This window comes from Trachemys scripta, chromosome 7, assembly GCF_013100865.1.
Source record: "Trachemys scripta elegans isolate TJP31775 chromosome 7, CAS_Tse_1.0, whole genome shotgun sequence".
Lineage (NCBI taxonomy): Eukaryota > Metazoa > Chordata > Testudines > Emydidae > Trachemys > Trachemys scripta.
The window spans coordinates 68,106,748-68,130,923 of NC_048304.1; the positions used below are offsets into that span (position 1 = coordinate 68,106,748).

Genomic DNA, 24,176 nt, shown 5'->3' on the forward strand with positions numbered 1-24,176 from the left:
TTACCTTCCTTCCACCAAACTGGGAGTTGTTTCACTTTCATTGTTGAATATGGTTTAAATCAGAAATGAACATGAAACCGAAAGTATAAAAATTTACTTACGCTGAAGGAATGAATCCCACAGCAATCAGTTGCCTGCATAAGTAATATTTTTTGGTCCACATTTTGCATCAGATATGTCCATCTTGGCAGTTAGAGAGATGCTTTAGTGCACAACAGTAGATATAGCAGTTGGGTATTATACCTTTAAATGGTGTGTGAGTCCTCTGGTAACCATCACAGTCTATCCTGTTGGAGTCTAGTAGAACCTGACCAGAGACCATAGAGCAGCTTAGTGTGCTGTAAACAGTGAGTAAACGCCGTCCTTTGGTCCCCACTGTGCCTGTGGTTCCTTCACATTGTTTGTTTGTGTAAAGAGCACACAACACCTATTTTTGTCTCTGAATTGTAGGAAGATCTGGAGCAGTGATACTCAGACTGAGGCTCACAAGCCTCAAATGGCTCTTTAACGTGTTTCCAGTAGTCTTTGCAGCACATGATATTAAAATACTGTGTGATTTAATTATTAACCAATCGGCATGCTTTTACTCTGTTAATCAATTGTAGTTGATAAAATAATGCTACTTGGTCAGTCATTTTGCTGTGAGAATAAGATATAAAAATTAAATATTTCCCCTATCATACTGTTTTAAATATGAATATATAGCACTATTGTAAATGAAACAATGAATTCACACTACTGTGGCTCTTTTGGATAATTAGCAATCAACATTTGGCTCCTGAACCACTGAGGTCTGAGTATCACTGGACTAGCGCATACTGGCCTAGGCATGTGAAGGTACTCAGCCTTTGTGAAAATCAGATCACTTACAGAGGTGTCTAAATATGAATTTTGGAAGTTAACTTCTGCACATGTATCCGAATGATAAATGAACATGGTCTGAGTCTGTATCCCACACAGAAAGTGTCTCGCAGAGAAGTCTCAGACTCCATTCCAGAGTTTTACACCGACAGACATTTTTCTTTGAATTGGTTTTCCTCCCTCTCCCCACCTTACATAGCATAGGAAAGCTGTTTCTGTTCCCATTCATTTCAGCCTGCTGCTTCATTTTGGGGGAGGTTATTCAGTTGCTCCCTGGAGATAATGAACAATAAGATGAAACTATGCGCACATACCTCAGCTGCTATTTTACAAATGTGAACAGATGGGGACACATTCTGATCTTACTCACCACTAAACTCTGAGTTATGCAGTCTGTAAGATTGAACAGAGCATTAGGTAGAACAGAACTTGAAACTGATCAAGAGAAATTTGACATCAGTTAGTGTTTGTTCTATATTTTGTGTTTCTTGTTGGCTCTTCACCTCACACAATTTGTGTATCCACATTAGTTTTTATATAATGATGTTCTGTAAAATGTCAGTTGCATCACTGCACAGCATAATTCTAAGTGATCATTTTGTTTTCCTGTGTTGCCATCAGGGGTGAAAGTAACTTAAAGGACTTGCCAGTACTCTGGAGTCCTGAGGAGGGGCGTGACCTCCACCGGAAGAGGCGTGGCCTCCACCAGAAGAGGCGGGGCCTTTAAATACCCAGGCCCTTTAAATCAGAATTTAAAGGGCCCGGGGCTAGGGCTGTGGTAGCAGCAGCTGGGAGCCCCAAGCCCTTTAAATCACCCCCTAAGCTCCCAGCTGCAGAGGTGTCTGGGAGCCCTGGGGCTCGGGGGCGATTTAAAGGGGGCAATTTAAAGGGCCCAGGGCTCTAGCTGCTGCTACCGCAGCAGAGCCCTGGGCCCTTTAAATTGCCGACGGAACCCCGGGGCTCCGGCAGCAGGGCCCGGGGCTCTGGCTGCCACTACCCTCCAGGGCCCTTTAAATCATCTCCGGAACTCTGCTGCTGGAGCCCTGGGGTAGGGCTGGAGCCCTGGGGTAGCGGCAGCAGGTATCCAGTGGCTATTTAAAGGGCCCTGGGTGGTAGAGGCAGTGGGAGCCCCGAACCCTTTCAATAGCCACCAGAGCCCTGCCGCCACTACCCCAGGGCTCCGGCAGGCTCCGGGGCCTACGTAAAGGGCCTGGGCCCTTTAAATTGTCCCTGGAGCCCTGGGGTAGCAGCAGTGGGGCTCCAGTGGTGATTTAAAGGGCCCAGGGCGGTAGCGGCAGCAGGAGCCCTGGGCCCTCTAAATCGCCACCCAACCCCCGCCGCCGCTACCCCAGGGCTCTGGCAGCGGGGCTCTGGTGGCAATTTAAAGGGCTCTGGGCTCCAGCCCTTTAAATTGCTGCCTCAGGAAGCCGATCCACCCTGGTATGGCGCACCAGCTCTTGCCGGCAGGGGTGGCAGGTTTGTAGAAATTTTGGTGGTGCCTGGAATCTGCCCCTGCCCAAACTCGGCCCCCCCAACTCCACCCCCCACCTGCCCAAGGCTCTGGGAGGGAGTTTGGGTTGGGGAGGAGGTCTGGGGTGCAGGCCCTGGGCTGGGGCAAGGGACTGGAGTGCAGGAGGAATGCAGGGTGCAGGCTCTAGGAGGCAGTTTGGGGATGGGAGGGAGTGCGGAGGGAGGAGGTGATGGGGTGAGGGCTGTGGGGTGAGGCTGGGGGTGGATTTGGGGTGTGGCTGGGGATGAGGGGTTCGGGTGTGGGGGGGGACTCAGGGCTGAGGCAGAGGGTTAGGGTGCATGGGGATGAGGGCTCTGGCTGGGGCTGGAGATGAGGGGTTTGGGGTGTTGGAGAGGCTCAGGGCTAGGACAGAGGGTTGGGATGCGGGGGGATGAGGGGTCTGGCTGGGGGTGTGGGCTCTGGGGGGGGCAGGGCTGGGGATGAGTTTGGGGTGCAGGCAGGCTGCCCTGGGACTGGAGCCAGAGAGGAGGACTCCCCCCAGCCCTCTCCCTGCCGGCAGCAGCGAGCTCTGGGATAGGGACCCTCTTCTCCCCCCCGGCAGCACACTCATCCCCCCCCCACGGACACTGCACGTGCTCTTAGGGCCCCTCTCAGGTCCAGGAATCCCCCTCGCCTCCCCCGTGGTGGGTGCCATACCGGGGGGGGCTGCCATCACATGTGCGCCTCCTCCCCTGCTGCTGCCCCTCACTGTAGCCTCACTGTAGCCTCACTGGGGGTGGGGGATGGGGCTGTCCCTTGCCCAGCGTGGGGCAAGAGCAGTGACTGTGGGCAGGGGGGTGGCTGTACTGGTGGAGGGTCCCACCGGAAAATGAAAGGGTCTGAGGGGGAAGGGCAGCCTGCCCTGGCAGTAGTGGAGGGGGGCACTAGGACCCTGCGGCGGCAGTTAATGCAGGCAGGCAGCATGGAGCTTCAGGGGAGAGACAGGGAAGGGAGATGCAGGGGGCAGCAAAGAGGGGCCAGCCCACACTCAGGAGAGGCGCGGGGGGGGGAGCAGCAGGTGTATTTGAATAGGGGTGTTATTCAGGCTGGAATTTAGCCAGGCCACCAGGTTCATTGTCTTGTCTATTTAAATTCCCATTATAATTTTAATTGTAAAAGATCGTTTTTCCTTCCTGTGTTGGTTATTGTATGTTCTTCAACAGCATTCTGGCTTGGAGGTGGCTGCATTTCAGTGGGGAATAAATGGATCCCTGTATGTCACTTAAATTGTATAATGTACTTGGACTCTGCAATTCTTACTGTGTGGAGAAGTCACTGGGACTCTGAACAGAGTGAAATATACAAAGCAGTAACTCTTGTAGGATAAAGCCCTAACTCTGCAGCCCTGTTCAAATTGTTTTGATTCAAAATTGTGGTTACTTCCCATACCATCACAGTACTAATTGCATTCCTATGAAATGCATTTTGAGATCATAATTGCAATACTTGGCATTTAAAGCTGAGTCAAAGGACAAAAAGTCCATGCAAGATCAGCAAAATGTGGTAGTGGTAAATTTGGTTTCTGAGTTAAACTGCTTCACGGAAGGAGGCTGAAAGTTAGGGCTCACGTGCTTCCTCTGTTCAGCTTGTTGCAACCAGATATTCAAGGAGTCTGAGAAAAGTGTGAATCCCAAGCCCCACATTTCTTACACACAATGTGGGGAGTTAATGAACGAGGAAGAGATTGAAAGGGACAATGTGTCCTAGGCAACTCACTGCCACAGGGTATTACTAAGGCTAATAGTCTAGTAAATCCTTTAAAAAATTTAGTCAGCAATTACAAGGGCTCTTCGGGCTATTTAAAGAGTTTGGCTAGAACCTTGAATTCACCCAAAATTGTTGTAGCAAGCTGACTTGGAAGTTCTTTAAAACATGCACAGACCACTCCTCAAAGAGTTAGGTGACTTCCCTTTGCACTCTGCTGATAAGAGGTTAGTGATGGCATATCCCGAAGGATGTGCTCTTTTCCAGTTTCAGAACTGGTTCAAAATGATTGAACCTAACACAATGTACTTTACCCAGTGCTATGCAAGAGCTAATTGTGGGACATCTGGTAATTCATATCCACGAGGCAGACGGTGAGGTTACATGTGAAGGGTTAGCTGGATCATCCTTAAAATAGATGGTGTACTGTAGAAGCGTAAGTATGCTGCTTGCTGCAGAACCAACCAAGCAGGGAACAAGGCACCTTGTGGGTCGCTCAGTCAACCACGATAGTTACTAAAGCTTGCAAACAACTGGCTTACTGGGACTAATATTGGAAAAAGGGATTTATAGGGAATTGGATGGCTCATTGAGGGGATTGCTAATGGGATAGAGAATCTTTCACTTCTAGGTCATTAGTTCAAATCTGTCACTGGCCAGGAGTGACCAAAAGGCTGTTTGGTGGCCTATATGAAATGTTTCACTGCGGCTCCCGGTGGACGGACTGATGTCCTCCTCACAGCTGACAGTAGTTGCATTTGGGGCAGTGTGAGAGAGCTAGTGTGGTGACCCCACCGTGATGACTTCAACTGTCAGTGTCCACTTGACCAGCCGTGGGGCTAACCTCAGGGTTTCTTTGCTATGTTTACTTGATCATTCAGACCAGCATAAAGTACCTCTAGCAATTACAGGGCTTTGCCTGGGGGAGAGGAAGGAGAGGAAGCCTGAAAAGACAATGAAATACCGAGGAGTAAGACTGTTAAAACTACCATGTCGTTGTTGCTTATGGTGATATGGTTAACACAGTTCAAATACTATAGTTTTGTACTGGATTTAGGCCCTGATTTGGCAAAGCATCAAGTAGGTGCTTAAAACCAGACCATCCCTATTAAGCAAAGCATGTGCTTAAAGTTAAATATTTGCTTAAATGCTTTGCTGAATCAGGGCTAGGGATATTTGTAGCAAAGTGTTGATATAGGAGCATGAACTAATTTCATTTTCCATCGTGAATAGGCCATTTCAAGCTCTTCTTCTGCTCTCACTAATTAATCACTGCAGATTATATATAAAATTTGTAATTAAAGATGGCACCAACCTCCTGGATCTGAGTTTTGATCAAAAGTTTGAAGCTCATTCTATCTCTGTACTGAGCTGAATTCAAATTCCCTAAACCAGAGGGATGTCTGGATTGGAACCATTGGAGTTCTGCAGTGATGTGACTCTGGGTTTTGGTTGTATCTGTTAGAGTGAGATGGTCATAGCTTCATCTGCAATTTGGGTTTTGGGCCATCTTTTAATCCCTTAACTAGTGTCTAGCTGTCCTGGTTTTAGGTGCTTCAGGATTTACTAAAATTAAGTCCCACAGGAGGGGTCTCTTAGGCTACGTCTTCACTGGGGTGGGGGGGGATCGATTTAAGATACGCAACATATCCGAGCCGACTTACTCCGCTGTGAGGACGGCGGCAAATCGACCGCCGCGGCTCCCCCGTCGACGGCGCTTACTCCTACCTGCGCTGGTGGAGTACAAGCGTCGATTCGGGGATTGATTGTCGCATCCCGACGAGACGCGATAATTCGATCCCCGAGAGATCGATTTCTACCCGCCAATTCAGGCGGGTAGTGAAGACGTAGCGTGAGACTATGTCTGCACTGCCCCACAGTTCAGACTACCGGGATGTGAATAGCAGTGCGCACCCACGTCCTGCACTGTTACTGCCCTATGTGGACACTGTGGGCACGAACTAAAAGGTTCCTACTTCACGTTAACTTCGTCCTCTTCAAACAGAACTAGATTAATGCAAACTAGGAACTTTTTAGTTAATGTCCAGACATGGGAGTTACAGTGCCGCACTTTGGTGTGTGTGTTGCAATTCTCACCCTTGTAATCCAAACTGTTGGGCAGTGTAGGCAAGCCCTTAATTTTAGAGCTTGATGGAAAACCATGATTTTTTTCCTTATGAAATTATTTGCAGGAAAAATCCCCTTTTGAAATTTTCCCATAGGAAATTTTGAAAAGGTGGGAAAGTGGCTACACACACTTTCTTACTGTGTGAGGAAACACTGTTAAGTGTTCGGAAGCATTGCTCTGAAAGGTGAAAATATGACTTTGTCTGTCTGAAAGTGTTGTTAACAGACAGAAAATAATACTTCCAACTCTTCACGGCTGTTATCACACATTCTTACCATTACCTACTATTGTGGGGTGAGAGGGAGTAAGAAACCGTGTGTATGCAAATCTCTTTGGAAATTGTTTTTACCTGTTAAGAGAAACTGAAAAAAAATCAACAATAACATTTTCTTGGAGGAAAAAAATCATTTTTATACAATTCCAATTTCTGAATTAAATAATTTTTGATCACCTCTGTTAAATTTTGATGTGCATTAGATAAATTATTTTGAGGTATCTTTATATGGATATGTATGACCTTTTAATGTTAAGTCAAAGGTGCACAGAGTCTGAGGCCTGGTCTACACTACGAGTTTAGGTCGATTTTAGCAGCGTTAAATTGAATTAAGCTTGGACACGTCCACACGATGAAGCCCTTTTTTTCGACTTAAAGGGCACTTTAAATCGGTTTCTTTACTCCACCTCCGACGAGGGGATTAGCACTAAAAATCAGCCTTTGCGGGTCGGATTTGGGGTAGTGTGGATGGAATTCGACGTTATTGGCCTCCGGGAGCTATCCCACAGTGCTTCATTGTGACCGCTCTGGACAGCACTCTCAACTCAGATGCACTGACCGGGTAGACAGGAAAAGCCCCGCGAACTTTTGAACTTCATTTCCTGTTTGCCCAGTGTGGAGAGCACAGGTGACCACACAGAGCTCATCAGCACAGGTAACCATGATGGAGTCTCCAGCATGGACAGACCGGGAGGTACGGGATCTGCTCGCCATATGGGGAGATGAATCAGTGCTAGCTGAACTCCATAGCAGTAAACGAAATGGCAAAATATTAGAAAAAGTCTCAAAGGCCATGAAGGACAGAGGCCATAACAGGGACACACAGCAGTGCCGCGTGAAAATTAAGGAGCTAAGGCAAGGTCATCAAGTCCAGCCCCCTGCCTTCACTAGCAGGACCAAGTACTGATTTTGCCCCAGATCCCCCAAGTGGCCCCCTCAAGGATTGAACTCACAACCCTGGGTTTAGCAGGCCAATGCTCAAACCACTGAGCTATCCCTCCCCCCCCCCCAATGTCCCATTGCCCTCAGCCAGATGCCCAAGAACACGGTGAGGGAGCCTCCGGCCACCCAGTCACTCCACCCCAGATGATTGCCCGAGCATCGGAAGGCTGGCCTTCAATAAGTGTTAAAGTTTTAAACTGCAGCGTGTCCTTTTCCTTCCCTTCTCCCTCACCCATCCCGGGCTACCTTGGCAATTATCCCCCTAGTTGTGTGATGAACTAATAAAGAATGCATGAATGAGAAGTAACAATGACTTTATTGCCTCTGCAAGCGGTGCTCGCTTTCATCAAGGACAAACAAACAGAAGTTTCACACCGTAGCCTGGCCAGTCACAAAACTGGTTTTCAAAGCTTCTCTGATGCGCACCGCACCCTGCTGTACTCTTCTAACCACCCTGGTGTATGGCTGCACATAATCAGCGGCCAGGCGATTTCCCTCAACCTCCCACCCTGCCATAAATGTCTCCCCCTTACTCTCACAGATATTGTGGAGCGCACAGCAAGCAGCAATAACAATGGGGATATTGGTTTCACTGAGGTCTAGCTGAGTCAGTAAGCTGCGCCAGCGTGCTTTTAAACATCCAAATGCACATTCCACCACCATTCGGCACTTGCTCAGCCTATAGTTGAACAGGTCCTTACTACTGTCCAGGCTGCCTGAGTATGGCTTCATGGCATTAAGGGGTAGGCTGGGTCCCCAAGGATAACGATAGGCATTTCAACATCCCCAACGGTTATTTTCTGGTCCGGGAAGAAAGTCCCTTCCTCCAGCTTTTGAAACAGACCAGAGTGCCTGAAGACGCAAGCATCAAGTACCTTTCCCGGCCATCCCACGTTGATGTTGGTGAAACGTCCCTTGTGATCCACCAGGGCTTGCAGCACCATTGAAAAGTACCCCTTGAGGTTTATGTACTCGGTGGCTTGGTGCTCCGGTGCCAAGATAGGGATATGGGTTCCGTCTATCGCCCCACCACAGTTTGGGAATCCCATTGCAGCAAAGCCATCCACTATGACCTGCATGTTTCCCAGAGTCACTACCCTTGATATCACCAGGTCTTTGAATGCCCTGGCAACTTGGATCACAGCAGCCCCCACAGTAGATTTGCCCACTCCAAATTGATTCCCGACTGACCGGTAGCTGTCTGGCGTTGCAAGCTTCCACAGGGCTATCGCCACTCGCTTCTCAACTGTGAGGGCTGCTCTCATCCTGGCGTATTCTGGCGCTTCAGGGCAGGGGAAAGCAAGTCACAAAGTTCCATGAAAGTGCCCTTATGCATGCGAAAGTTTCGCAGCCGCTGGGAATCATCCCACACCTGCAACATGATGCGGTCCAACCAGTCTGTGCTTGTTTCCCGGGCCCAGAATCGGCGTTCCATGCCATGAACCTGCCCCTGTAACACCATGATTTGCACATTGCTGGGGCCCATACTTTGTGAGAGGTCTATGTCCATGTCAATTTCCTCATCACTCTCGTCGCCGCGCTGCAATCGCCTCCTCGGCTGGTCCTGGTTTTGCTTTGGCTTGTCCTGGCTCTGCATATACTCCAGAACAATGCGCGTGGTGTTCATAGTGCTCATAATTGCCGCGGTGATCTGAGCGGGCTCCGTGATCCCAGTGCTATGGCGTCTGGTCTGAAAAAAGGTGCGAAACTGACAGAGGGAGGGAGGGGCGACTGACGACATGGTGTACAGGTACAGGGAATTAAAATCAACAAAGGTGGCTATGTATCAGGGAGAAACACAAACAACTGTCACACAGAATGGCTCCCCCAAAGATTGAACTCAAAACCCTGGGTTTAGCAGGCCGTTGATTTCACGGAGGGAGGGGGAAAGCAAATGAATACAGAACAAATCTGGTCCATCTATTTTTTACATCTTAAGCTGGCAGCAGACGGTGCAGCCTGACTGATAGCCATCGGCATCTTCTGGGTGCTTGGCAGAAAATGATGTACTATGATTGATAGCCATCATCATCAAGAATCAGATGCCCAGAGTGGAAAGTTTGGTGCAGTATTTCTTAGAGGAATCTGCTGAAGAACTTTCCCAGGTGCCTCTGATTGAACTCACTGAGAAGTACAACGATGACGGCTACCAGTCATACTGCACTGTCTACTGCCAAAAGGCAATTAGCTGCTGCTGTGTAGCAATGCAGTACCACGTCTGCCGGCACCCAGATGACATATGGTGACAGTGAGCTGAGCTGAGCGGGCTCCATGCTTGCCGTGGTATGTTGTCTGCACAGGTAACCCAGGTAAAAAGGCACGAATCGATTGTCTGCCATTGCTCTGACGGAGGGAGAAGGGCCTGACGACATGTACCCAGAACCCCCCGCGACACTGTTTTGCATGATCAGGCATTGGGATCTCAACCCAGAATTCCAATGGGTGGCAGAGACTGCGGGAACTGTGGGATAGCTACCCATAGTGCAATGCTCTGGAAGTCGAAGCTAGCCTCGGAACTGTGGACGCTTTCCGCCGACTTAATGCACTTATAGCATTTTATGTGGGGACACACACAATCGACTGTATAAAACCGATATCTATAAAACTGGCTTCTATAAATTCGACCTAATTTCGTAGTGTAGACATACCCTCAGACAGGTCCCTTGGTCTCCATAAAGAAAAAAGGGAATTGTGTGCCTCATTATTAAACCCTAGAGTTACTATTCAGTACTGGAAACAGGCTTGGATGTTTCAGGTTTTTGGACAGCAATGGGAAGTACACCATGATAATCTAACTCCTTCCAATAATAGCAGTAGCAAAAAGGAAGGAAATAGAATTTCCTGGAGTGGGGTGTTAGGGAGAGGGAAAGACCAGATTAACTTCCTAGCTATGAAGAGGATTTAAGTGAGATAGAAAGTGGACAAGGTCAGGGAAATAACTGTAGACATTCAAAATAAAATTGGTGCCCACAAAGGGTGATAAAATCCGGTTGCTTCAAAAGAGGAGAAAGCAAGGCAGGTGAGAGTGTGCGTGTGGTGTAGTGTGTAAGCAGGGCCAGCATGTGTCTGGGCAGCACAAGCCAGCAGAGCATAAGAAGCTTTCAGTGACAATGAAGTTTGACAGGCAAGAATGAGAGGAAGAGACATCTAATAATAGGGCATGTTTAACTGTTTATCTCTCATTAAGGAAACAGCAGCTCGGAAAATGGCTGTTAACTTAGAGCAATTATGGTAATGCAGCGCCTTCTGAGATACAGCTCAGTCAGCATTTCCAGCCTAAACTTAATTGGCAAGGCTTTCAGTCTGGGATATGGACACTTGACATGGACTTGAACCTCACTGTGGAAGTGTCTTCTCCCAGCAGTTGGAGAGTGTCTGCAGGATGGTAGTTTAGTTTTGAATGTTTCTCCCCAGAATAGCCTCAACTTGGTAAACTGGCTGGCAGCTGCTAGGCAAAATAGTTCTAAGGATTCCCTGTTACCATAATACAAACAATAGTAGTAGCGCCTCATGGTCCCAAATGTGGATCTCTTTGTGCTAGGTGCTGTACAAACCTAAAAATAGGTGGTCGTTGGCTTTGGGGTTCTGTTCCCAGCTCTGCCACTGACTCACTGCGTGACTCTGGGTCAGTCACTCTCTGTGCCTCAGTTTCCCCATGTATTAAAAGAGTAAAATAAATTCCTGAGAAGCTGGTTTGTGAGAGGTGATAGAATGGAAAATTAGTATTATTTTTTGGCTTGTAACATCTTTAAAACGGTGACAGCAGTCTTCAGCATCTACAACAGTGTTTTTCAACTTGGGGGTGCCAGGCCAGCCTGGGGAATTCACAGCGTTTGTTATACCTGAAATATATGGTCCTTGTTTCTCTCTCCCTTCCCCCTAGCATTCAGTGCAGGTTTTCCCTATCTCTGCTCTGAAAACAGCAATGCTGCAGGGGCTCCCTATGCCTTGGGAAAAGTTTTTGTCTTTAATCAAAACCATGTGAAGTGCACTTGGCAATTAGTTAGGAGTGCCTCAAAAATTCTTGTAATAATAATAGGATCCTTCTCAGAATATTTGAAATAAAGAGCACTGGTTTATATCCATAGGCGCATGCTCCACCCCCATGCTTCAAATGTTCTCTGGATAAAGCAGCTGATGACTCCTTGAAAGTCCACTCACTTTCCCTCCTTGCCCCTTAATAAAACTGGCCCTGGGCTTAGATCACATGTACAAGGCTGAGGGCTCTGGCAGTAGCCACTGACCTGAACATGGTGTGTCTGCACCCATGGCATTCTGCTGAGGTGAGACCACGTGTAGCATGGCCTCTCATGGTTCCCAGCCAAGGCCATCTCCCCCCCCCCCCCCCAACCAGTTCTATGTGGGAGAACTGGAAGTGGGGAAAGTATGGAGAGTTGAAGGAGAGTGCAGCAACTGTGTCACAGCTTGGGGAGTACAGATGAGGGGGTGAAAGCCTGCAGGCCTGTTGTGTGGAGGAAGGAGAAAAAATGACTGAGGCTGTGGTGGTACAATTGACAAGTTTGTAGTAATGTAGGGGTTCCCAAGCAGTCTAAATCTTATGCTCTGTCACTTGGGAAAGAAGTGAAATTCTCTCTTCCTGACATATCTTTCCCCACCAATAATACATAAGTCTTGCAGCTCTGTAGTTCTGCCACTGATTTTTACTAATGCTCCTTTACTGCACCTATATACCAGGGGTCAGAATTGACCTCAGAGACATGTGACTGCAATCTTCTTCCTCTAACCCCAGAGGGCTCATCTTCCTACTTTCCCTGAATGAGCTGTGTAGACTTTTCTCCTACTATGAAGACCCTGAGCAAAGCAGCCCATCACTCAGCAACTCTGCTGCTGACACTGCTGAATTCAGGGCTTGGATTCCAGACTTCCAAGGATCCAGCATGCTAAAACTCTGCTTCTTAGGCTTGTGGGTTAAGTAGTATAAAACCCAGGTGTCAGTAAAATGCCCCATTGTGAATTCATAAACCATTGTGACTCCCTCAGGAAAGTGGCAACCTTTCCTTGCGGTTTCTTTCTGCAGAAGTCAATGTTGCTAACTTCACGAGCCATTTAACAAACCTAGATCATGCTCTGTAGCTAAGTATCTAAAGCTTTACGTGTTCTGCCAACTGAATGTCACCTAAGTATAATCCAGGCCCTGACTCAAATTGACAGGGACAGGCTGGCCTGGGAAATAATCTCTTTAAATAGAAGCAGCCAATTCTCAAAGTCATTTCTTTTGCCCTGTCTAGTGTTGGAGAGCTGCTTACAGCAAGTCACCTACAGAGCACACATCCCTCCCAGGCTTGACAGGGGCGATACGTTCCAAAGGCAAGTGAGTCAGTTGCCTGGGGTCTCGCCGCTTTGGCTATCGCTGGGAATTGCTATGAATTTTGCGGCACAGTTTCTCTACTCCAAGGTTTTAAAGAACAGAACTCCCAGGGAATGCTCCAGGGAAGAGGAAGACTATGATCCTTTCTGGCAAAGGTTGGAGAATATTGCTGTGTGACTTAGAACTAGATTGCTCCTTTCTCCTCCTTACGAGTGATGGACAGTTCCAGGGCTGTACCTGGCGCTGGAGCTGCGGGCATCACTTCCCCTGGATCCCTTCTGCCTTCTTATGGTGCTATAGTTGGAGTTCTGCTTCACCTCTTTGTGTATTTTGTTGCTCTGCTTTATAGGTAATGCTTTTTGTTTTCCCTTTCCTTTCCCTGTTCCCTAGAAAAAACAAAGTGATTGTAGTTATTCAATATTTTCTAAAGCTCTTAGTGGGTCAAAGTGATCGCTGAGGTCACTGCACTGGAATCAGTGGAGCAGCGCTGGGAATGAACTTGTCCCACCAGTACAGGTGAAGACTGAATTGACTTATCTATGGGATTCAAAGATTTTACCTTTCTGTAAATATATCCTGATGGAAAAAGGCCTGAAGTGGTCAATGAAATATTGAAAAATGAACTGTCTTTTGGGACATTTATTTTATGTGTATTTCTGGAATCTGGTGTTAATGGCATGTTAGATGTCTTTCTGTTGGTGATCATGGTCTACTGTTAATTATTGTTTTACAATAATGTGTGGAATCTCCAGTTGAGATCAATGGCCAATTGTGCTAGGTACAGACAGGTATGAACATTCCGTGCCCCAAAGATCTTACAATCCAAGGCCCTGATCCTGCAAATCCTTACATTTGTGCTAAATATTCAGTAGCCGCACTGATAGCAATGTCCTCAAAGTTAAGCACACATTTGAGCATTTCCACCTATACAGACAAGACGGACAGATGAAGTATTGTCCCATTTTTTACAAATGAGAAGCTGAGTCAGAGAGAGAGAAAGTGACTTCTCCAAGGTCATGTAAGACGTTTTCAGCAGAGTTCGGAATAGATCCTAGATCTCCAGAGTTGAGTCCAGTGTCTCTAACACTGGACCACCCTTCTCATCTGTGCTGTTTGTCATTTCTTACATGAAAGCTAATAGAAAACTTCTCATTTGGTTAATAAACTTGGAACTCTACATTTTAAGATTTTTTTTAATTATAAAAATGTTTTACAATTGTTTTAGCTTTGATCCTTCTCTTTCCTAACAGATGCAGCCAGCCCTGAAGTAAATATTGTTCATTTGACTTTCTTAAGGAAGAAGCCTCCGTCCATTCAAGGAACTTTGCGGAATTATTGTAGCATTAGCATCAGAGGGACTGAACCACACAAAGCGTAGCCATTTAAACTCATCATGCCTCCGCATTTTTAATTCCCATATTAAGGAGGTGTCAGATTATTAAGGGGATAATACTGCCAGCTTTAAGCAGTGGCGTTTGTTTGGACTGAGGTCACAGTGACTGTTCAGATAGGACTGCTGGTCAGGCTGAAGCCAAATAAAGGGTTTGACTTGGCTCTGCCTATAATGATGCTGAATTAGTGAAGCTAATGCTATACACACAGAGAGATATAGAAAATACATAGAACTTGATATTGCAGCTTGACTGCTGGGCAGCAGACATAATTGGGCCTGAGCTTTACATCCATTAATTGTAGAACATTGCACATGAGGAACTGAGACGAATGTGCCTGCTGTATGTATAGTGTCCAAACCATTTCCCAGCTTGATTATTCAATTAGTTTATTTTAACTGAAACAAACTCCTGTTAAACTATCTGGTCGTGACGTATTTGGCTCCATCATCCAGTGCATTTAGTCTGTAGAGAGGTAGGCTTATCATTAAGGCATGGTTATGAATGGCTAAGGCCTGGGACTGGGACTTGGGAAATCTGGGTTCTGTTCCCACCTCAGACACAGAATTCCTGCATGATCTTAGGCAAGTTGCTTAAATCTCTCTGTGCCCTGATTTCAAGTCTGTACAGTGATTATAATTCTTCCTTGGTCTGTCTGGTTTATTCAGGGGAGGCTTTCCAAAGTGCTGGAGGGATTTAGGAGCAGAAGTCCAAATGACTTTCTGTAGGAGTTGGGTGCCTAAATCCCTGAGCAGCTTTGGAAAAAACCCACCCTTAAATTGTCAGTTCTTGGGGGGCAAGGACCGTTTCTTACTGTGCCCTAGTACAGTGCCTAGCACAATGGGGTGCCACAGCCTTGGGAGTCTCTAAGTGCTACTGAAATAAAAGTAGTAATAAAACTGGCAGAGGGTTTTCTAATCTGCCATTATGGATAGAGTGCTGCAGGGGGTCCTGGGGTATGTGCTCCCTGTACTAGGGGAAAACCCATTGTACCTCTGGTCCAAGCCATGTAGAATGCACTTGTACCACTCTGAGTGGTGCTTATAATTGCTGCTGCTGGTGATGATGCTTTTTATAACTTATAAATATGCAAGTATTGATTTGTTTTCCATTGATCTTTGTTCTCAATGCACTTCAGAACATAGGGCTGAACCACAAGTTATACTCTTGATGCAGAAATTACTGGCTGAAATGTTATGGTCTGTGCAGGAAGGTCAGACTGGTAGATCATAATGATTCCTTCTGGCCTTAAAATCTGTGAATCTGCAGTCCTTAGTCCAAAACTACCATTGACTGGAGGATTAGTCTACAGTATTTTTCTTGGTCAATCAGACTTCTAGTCCATCAAGTGTAGTGGCCCACACCTGATTCAGAGGAAGGTTTAAAAAAAAAAAATCTATAATGGGTGTCACAAAGGCTGGCTCCTGTAAACTGCTGAGCCACTCCTGAGAAATGCTAGGGTGCTTAGCTTTTTAAGGAGGTGTGTTCAGTTAGTATCTTAGAGGGTCAGGCCTCAGCTGAGTAATGTTTTACAGGGGTAGGAATCCTTCCATCCCTGGAAGTCATTTGAGACCTAGAAGCATGAGAGCTGACTGGCCTTATCTTGAATGCAAACTATAAGTGGGCCTATTGATTATAAAAGGATCTGGCTTTTTTTTTTTTAAACCCAGATTTGATGTTTGTTAAAATGAATTGGGGGTTCATCCACATTAATTGGTGTTATCAGAATGATGTTGATGCATAATAATCCCTAGCAAGTTTGCACACTACCATTGTCCCCTGTGACTTATGCAGAGGAGTTTTGGATCATATAGAAATAAACACACATATAACTACCCTTCTAACATCTTCCCTGAATTGCCCCAGTATTGTCTCTTAGTGATTGTACTAGAGTTGAAACTTAACTTGTAGATCCAAATTCTGTCAGTCACTTATATCGGCTCATCAATGAGAAGCTTGTTGTGCCCCTATTCTAACTTGCCAGCAACCCCACAAAACCTTGGATTTCACACTCAATAGACCATCCACAGTTCCTTGAAGCCATGGGCAGCACGTAGGGATTGGGGAGTACTCTGTGTGTCTTAGCAAATACCTCCCGCTTCCACTGCGCTCCCACTCAGCTTATTTTCCCTCTTGACCTGAGTAATCTGAGTACAGGCAGCTGGGTAGGGGTTTCATAGGCATTCCTGGGCTATCCAGACTTAGAACCAGGGGCGTTTAATCTGTTGTTAACGTAACAGCAAAGGGGAAAAAAAGCAGAAGCATTCTTTGCCCATGCAAAGCATGGGACTTGGGCACAGATGTTTGAGAGGAATCATTGCCGGACAGCAGGCACTATTATCAGAGAAGCATTCACAAAAGTGGTGTCCTCCTACTACCAGTGTTGGCATGTTATTTTATCCAGCTTCCAGATGATTTGAGGGAAGTCTGTCTTTTAAAATGGTAACACTGATAAATGGAGGCCTGGAAGTTCAATGGGAAAGTTCAGATGCTTCTCTGGCCAATCCTTCATTAATTTTGCCAGCACTACTTGGCATGTGGTGTAAGAAAACCAATGGGTCCTGTCAAGGGCATCAAGAACACATTTTTCCTCTAAAGAATTGTGGGTGTTTCAGAACTGATGAACAAGCCCAGCTTTGGACATTGTGTGACACAGGTGAAGAAATCTCTCTGGACCTGGACCTTTGCCCTGGTACAACCCATCAGTTATCATTTTCTTTATGCCCAGAATGTGCTGTGCATCTAGACTGCAGCTCTTGTTATGAAAAAACTTCCCTTTTTTTTTTCCCCCAGACTGGCCATCCATGCGGACCTGGTTTCCCATAGCCTAGTCACATAAAACACCACTCGGTCTGTTGTCTATTAGTTCACGGGCATGAGTGCCTAAGGAGTGCTTATATATTTACAATTATCCAACTATTTCATAATGAGTGGGACATCCGATAAGCCCCACATTCCACTTACCTCTTTAGCTCACAAGAAAATATCCAGCCTAACTTTGAGGCCTCTGGCTCCAGAAATATTGGAGGGGTCAAGTCTAGAAAATGGACCTTCTAATAAGAGAAGGCTTCCCTTATACCACTTGAGTTCTAGTTTGGGTCCTTGTAACAAACAAAGGCTGGGTGATCAATTGAGGCCATTTTGCCTCCACAAGGCAACCTTATATAATTCTGGGGATCTGGAATCCAGCCATCATCACAAACCATGAGAGGCTCCTTTGCTTAAACAAACAGACCCCATTCTGAGAAAGGCCTCACTTGTTGGGTTTAGAGAACCTCAGAACAAAGGCAGTTGGACTCTAATGCCCTCTGGGCTTTCTACTCAAACAGATATAGAGCAAGCAAACAGCCTACCATATAGGGCTGGGCTCCAAGGCATGCCCAAGTAGACTTTCTGTGGAAATGCAGAAAAGTGATAGCAATTCCAGTACCTCAGAAGACAGCTGCAATCTTGGCTCTTCTGACTGTGCTACAGCTAAGAAAATGAACATTCTGACTCCTAACTGTGACCTCTCTTGTAAATATTCAAGAGCAATACACAAGCTCATATAAATGAGTCTCCTCCGTGAAAGGAAACCCCTCTCTGGGAGGGAGCAATCAAGTGTAACCAGGGTAATTCATAGTTCTCAATTCCTGTCAGTTGGCTACATTCTACAGTGTTCTAGAGCAGGACAGTGTTTGTCTGGTTTGGTGGTCAGAAATTAGGCAGGGCTCGGGTGGCTATGTCCTCTAGCATGTTCAGGAGTTACTTCATGGCTGAGTGGTAGTTGGTGAAGCAGGCACCCTATAACAACATGGAAAGCTTGATGCTTTTTAATGGACTTGGAGGTATCTCTTGTAGTTTACAAATAACACTTGCATAACACCATCTTTTACACACATAAAGAGACTAAATATTCAGTCATTGCCCTTATGGGGAAATAGCATTGTGGAATGGTTGTTACCAGGGGAATTGCACCTGCTTATCTGGGGGGCCACATTTGATTCACTGCCCAAAACATGCATAACTTGGGTACCTAAAGTAAGCACCACCACTCCCATTGACCTTAGAGCACTCAAGTGCCTGAAGTTAGGTGCCTAAGTTAGGAAAGCTTTGTCCAGTGAATCTAATTTGGCCCACACAAGCAGGTGCAATTCTATTAACATCAGTTGAGTTTCACCCACTTGCACAAGGCTGAATTTGGCCCATTGAATCAAATCCTTTCTTTTAATTATATTAGTGAAACACAATAAAATCAGACTGGTCCCCTTAGTGTATCTAAGGTCAGAATTTGACCTATTGTCTTATAACTGAAGTAAAATATATTCCCTTTCCAATATTGTTTCCGTACTGTTGATAATTCAATATACTTAGGCAGGAAATGTTCTGTGACAGCCTGTATAAATAAAGGCTTGTTAATCTGTTCACAGTTGCAGTATATATATATACTGCAACTATTTCCATGGAATATCTTTTACTTCTCATACAATGATAGCAAAAATTCTGGTGAACTATGGGCAGTTGTAATCTCTAAATAAGCCAGCATGTTTTCCAGTAGTCTAATGACCACATAAGAACAGATAAATGAAGTATGATCTTGGATATGGATAAACAAATTTTTCTTAAACTGTACTAGAATCCATAATATCTTATATGAAAGTAGATAACCAAATACAGTATTTCACACACACAAAAACCACACCGTAGTATTAAAAATGTCTGAAATAGCCAGTCATTTTAATCACTTTCCACTAGATTGTCAGCATATTAAATTTTCAAAGGGACTGGGTGTGCAAGTCATTTAAACCTTTCCAGCTTCTGATGTCATGGGGATTTATTGAGCATGTTGATTTGAGTAACCCTCTTTGGAAAATGTTGTAATCATCTTTGTTTAAACAGTACTTACACAAGTAAGTAAAATCTATTTACAAGAGCAACAAGTACCCTTCTATCTTTTAATAAGTAGTACTTGGCTTTGACTGTCCCCTGGCACTACAAAATCTTGTGCAATTAATTACTATTTACTCATTAGTACCAGCTGTCAGAATCCACAAGATTTGCTTGTTTGAACAGCAAAATGCAAATTATTTCTTCTAGGAGTGGGAGGTTTGCTATATAAGGTCATCATCTTAAAATTTCCTTAAATTTGCATTTTGGTCTTGAATTTGACCTATCAATGTGGCATCAGGATAGTATACCTATTTTTACTATAGCAGTTCTTTACTAAGTGGGTGTTCCCAGAAGTAATACAACATATTTTAAAGCCCAATGTGAAGAGTTAGTGAAATTAGCTGTATCAGCACGGATCGAAATTATAACTGTCCAGTTAGAATGTTCTCAAGCTATCCTAAACATTTTATCATATTTTAAATTGAAGATTTTTTGGGGTGGGAGGGAAGGCTGGGAGGCCTCTGGCATTTTAACATCCAGACATTGCTACATTCCTGTATCATCTTACGGCAAATATAAGCAGTATAGTGACTTCTTGTATGGATGTGCATATTTCTGTCATCTCTGCCCATGAATACTCATTTTGCAATAGATGGAAAGACTGACAAATGGATCAGATTTTGTCCTCTGGTATGTGTCCAGTGCCCATTGGTTTCACTTAGCAGTTATGTTGCATCTGAGTGTGGAGTTTAGCCAGTTGACAAGCTACTGCAAGATAACTATAAGTGTGTATTTCTTTCCTCCTTGAAACAAAAAAGGCAATTGTGGTTCAAATAAAGTGTGCAGAATTCCCCCCCCCCCAAATACTACTGCACTTAATTTACAATGCTGAGAGTTTTGAAAGCAGACAAACCAAAAGACAAAATTTATTCCAAGCTTTTTATCATTTTAAGAGCATATTTCAAAACAATGACCATGCAGCTGCATTGAGACTTTGCATTAGGTAAGACTGTCTGTATAAGTAAATAATTTCCTACAGTTCCTTCATTCTCTTTGGAATGGCTCCATATGGATTCCCTCCCTCCCCTGCCCCCAGCTATGCTGAGCAACTGTTCACAGAAAAGTAGGTTTATAAGCCATGTTTGCATGGTTGTTTTTACTAACCACACTGAATGTGAAATGGCACAAATTATATGCGTGCAATAAAACTTTGATAGCTGGATATTTGTTTAATGTATGTGCTGGAGAGTCGCATGGAAATAAAGAAGCTCATTCACTGAGCTTTTCTAGGAGAATCTATTGAAAAGCACAGCTGATTCATTTGGAAACAGCTATGATTTATATTGTGTGAGGAATATATTTATGAGCTGGGCACATTTCCCCCACTCCCCCCCCCTCCCCCAATGAATAACAAATTCACTGAGAGAGACATTTTTCCAAGGCACTGAGAATTTGACCTGAATTGGGAATAGTCTGGCCAAAAAAACCTTGAAAACAAAACTTTTGGAAAAGTCACAACCGATTTTGTTACAAAAATGTTGACTTTTTTTCCCTAGATGTGTTCAAAATAAAATGTTAATTTAAAATGACATTTTTTAAACCAAATTTTGACTTGAACTGATATTTCATTTTGAAATGTCACTTAAAATTTACATTTGATTTTTGAAACTATTCTTAATTGACATTTAAAATGTTGCATTTGACCTGAACACATTTTTTTCAGTTTTGTTGAGAAAAAACAAAACCATTCAGTTTCAGTTCAAAACTAGCCATTATTTTTATTTTATTTTTTGGTTTTCTGGCTGGGCCACTGAAGTGAAAAATCAATTATTTGCTTAGCTCTAGTTCTGATCACTAAATCATATACCACTTATTGTTACGGTGCATGACAAGTCATGCTTCTACTTTCAGTCATTGCCCAGACTGTTGTTCGCATGTTTTTATACATGCATTAACTGTAAATAAGTCTCTCTGCTAAAGAAACACATGAAGAAGCAAGTTAAGCAAAGTAAACAAACTACCTTCAGGAAAATAAATGCAGGTGACCTGGCATGGCAATTAGTTACCTGTTAATGGCTTTGCAAACCCTCAAATTGGCTGTTGACCTCTATAGATCATGAGCTCTCAATAGGTAGATGGCACATCCAGATGGGTTTTATAGGAAAAAATTTAATTGTCTGATGAGACAGATAAAATACATATGAGACAATCAGCACTTACAATAACCTGCAGCTGTAGCCTTGGTGATGTGGCTGCTAACCTCTTTAGCAAGAATTTCCCACTGGTAGCAGTGAGAGCTCTCATGTGGACAAAGTAAACTGGAGTAATTGCTGAAGTCAATGGGGTTATGCCAGGAAGCAATTTGGCCCAGTGTTCCTGTAGCCATCAAAACTGTAGACTAGACAAAGTCTAAGAGTCTGATTTATTCCCCTTCCACCTCTCTTCACCCCTTTCCTGGGCCAAAGCAAGGAAATCCAGGAATAAAGCCAAAACCCCCAGTCTGCCATTTTGGCCTCTTCTCTTTTAGAGAAAAACATTTGATTGCATAAATGCATGATGGGAGTATCACATCATAGCCTCAGATCTACATCAGTCTAAGCTAATTAATAGAGTTTTTGGGGCTTTTTTTAATAGCAATAGAAAAATAGGAGTGTGTCTAGTATCTGTATCTTTCTTACAAATCAATCAGTCCGTTTGAATTGAAAATAAAATCCCTATTTCTGTATCTACCTAATAACTTATCCTTTTTACCCATCACCCATGTAAGAAACCTGATATGTTTCTACTAATTTCTGAACTAGGCAAATGTGCATTTAGGAAGTTGTTATGAACATGTGTGTTCTTGTCCTTGTCCTTTAGAGTAATTATGGTCTACTGGGTTATAGAAAATGTTTTGTTTGCTGGTCAATGAACTGCTGAACTGGGATGTTAGTCTGCTAGATCGTGATTGCATTAGGCCTATTTAGGTCATGGAATCTTGCAATATGTTGTAATAACTCCTGTAGGAGCCATTTTGGTCTAATGTGTTGTGCTAGACACCATGCAGGAGAACTAACTCCCAACTCCAAAATAACTTAACTGTAGAAATCGATTAGCTATAGGCTAATGGATGAAAGAGTTTAATTTAAAACCGCAGTCTGTGCTCTGAGAATATGGCAATTTTCAGATGTGTTCCTGAGAAGAATCTTTAAAACACAAACTTCAACCCAGCTAAATTAGAAGCCTGGGAATAGAGACCTTGTTCAAGACACAGATGTTTCATCTAATCTTGCTTAGAATAGTGATGGAATAATGTTGCTTTTTTTCTAATGACGAATTTTGAAGAGACAGGAAAGTTTTTGTGGGAAATAGTCTTCTTTCCTTCTCTCTCACAAAAATACTCTTATAAGGTTACATTTGCAAAACAATTGATGAGGTTAATACAGGACTGCATCCAAAATAACAAAACCCTTTTCTTAGCTGCCCTAAACATTCCTCCTCCAAGCCTCGAAGTGGAACAAACAAGAATGTATTGGGAAGTAGAGCCTCTAACATGCTTCAGGAGTCCATGTAGGAGCATTGATGGCAGTTCTTCAGCACAGGGTTTGCAGCTCTGGAAAAGGGAGGATTTGTCCAGGGAACATTTCCTTCTAAATGCGCCATAAAAGTCTTGTTGAAAGTGATTGGAATGTGCAGCACCATGGTGATCAAAAATGTAAAATTAGAGGGCCATTCCAGTCACCATCTCCATGGATGGATGGCCTCCTAAATCACTTGGGAATCTTCCAGGACCACAGAAAATAACCACAACTCATAAATTTTGTTGGCAAGGATGCTAAAATCTCATATTGAAAATATATTTTAAAAAAATCTGGCACATGTTGTTTTGTATTAGAGTGACACTGAGCTATTACAGGTTTCAGAGTAGCAGCTGTGTTAGTCTGTATCCGCAAAAAGAACAGGAGTACTAGTGGCACCTTAGAGACTAACAAATTTATTTGAGCATAAGCTTTCGTGGGCTACAGCATCCGAAGAAGTGGGCTGTAGCCCACAAAAGCTTATGCTCAAATAAATTTGTTAGTCTTTAAAGTGCAGGGCCAGCTCTAGGCACCAGCAAAGCAAACAGTTGCTTGGGGCGGCAGATTTGCAAAGGGGGGAAGAATCCAGCATGGGAGCTGAGAACCAACAGGGGGCCCTGGGAGCTGTAGTTCCTTGGTTAGCTCCCTGCCTATAGAGCCAGCCCTGGAGCAGGGAAAGAACTACATTTCCCAGCATTCCCTTGGCCACTAGCAACAGGAAAGGGTGTGGGAAAGGAGTATGGAACTGAAATCTGCAGCTTGCTGTGAATGGTAGGAACAGAGCCAGCTCTAGGTTTTTTGCCGCCCCCCCTGCTGCCCCAGTCCTGGGCTCCCCCCCGCCCACATCCCCTGCCGCCCCAGCTCTGGCCCCCACCTGCACCCTCCTGCTGCCCCAGCCCTGGGCTTTTCCCCGCCCACACCCCATGCAGCCCCAGCTCTGACCCCCACCTGCATTCCCCTGCTCCCCCAGCCCTGGGCTCTCCCCCCAACTGCACCTCCTACTGCCCCAGTCCTGGACTCTTCCCCTCCCCCACCTGCACCCTCTGCTGCCCCAGCTCTGGCCCCCACCCGCACCCCCTGCTGCCCCAGCCCTGGGCTATTCCCCCTCCCCCCACCCGTACCTCCTGCCGCCCCAGCCCTGGGCTCTACCCCAAAGAAGGAATTGGGGGGACTAAATTGGACGGTGCACCCCTCTATCTGAAGCCTAGCAAGGGAGGTACGTGGATCCCACTAGAATTTAAAATGAAAAGTAAGGGAGGGGAGGCTCTGGACCTGGGCAGCTTTAGATACAGTACCAGGCACTTAGGAGGATTTCCACTTCTGAGCCATGAAAGCAGAAATTGACTTTTCCTCTCCAGATGTAGCTAATATTCAGAAAGGGAATCTAGCACCTGCCTTCCAGATTTGAACACCCTCAAAATTCAGGAGTGTTCAAGCTCAATTTGGGCAGCTGTTACTTCATTTCCCCCAAATCAAATATACTGATCCACTGTAACTTGCTGTAGAAAAAGTAGAATAAATTGAGCTAGAAATGCTTCCCAGTAGTTATTAGGACTGGAATTGCTATTTTCAACAGCCATTGCTTTTTTTTTTTAAGTTTTAGTTTTATTT

General features: G+C 44.8%; 1 protein-coding gene across 3 annotated transcripts in view; it reads left to right on the forward strand.

The window, feature by feature from the left end:
- Positions 1–24,176, forward strand: part of LOC117879994 (L-threonine dehydratase catabolic TdcB-like) — an 89,970-nt gene that overhangs the window by 20,427 nt on the left and 45,367 nt on the right. Inside the window, exons 1-2 of one of the 3 annotated variants that reach the window (XM_034775616.1) lie at positions 13,016–13,097; positions 13,999–14,015. The exons of 1 other annotated variant lie outside the window; for it this stretch is intronic. In XM_034775616.1, the coding sequence (XP_034631507.1) occupies positions 13,999–14,015 (17 nt within the window). In that variant the 5' untranslated portion in view covers positions 13,016–13,097. Of the gene's footprint in view, positions 1–12,810; positions 13,098–13,998; positions 14,016–24,176 lie in introns of those variants that run through there. One more of the 3 variants, XM_034775615.1, reaches the window with a different exon arrangement.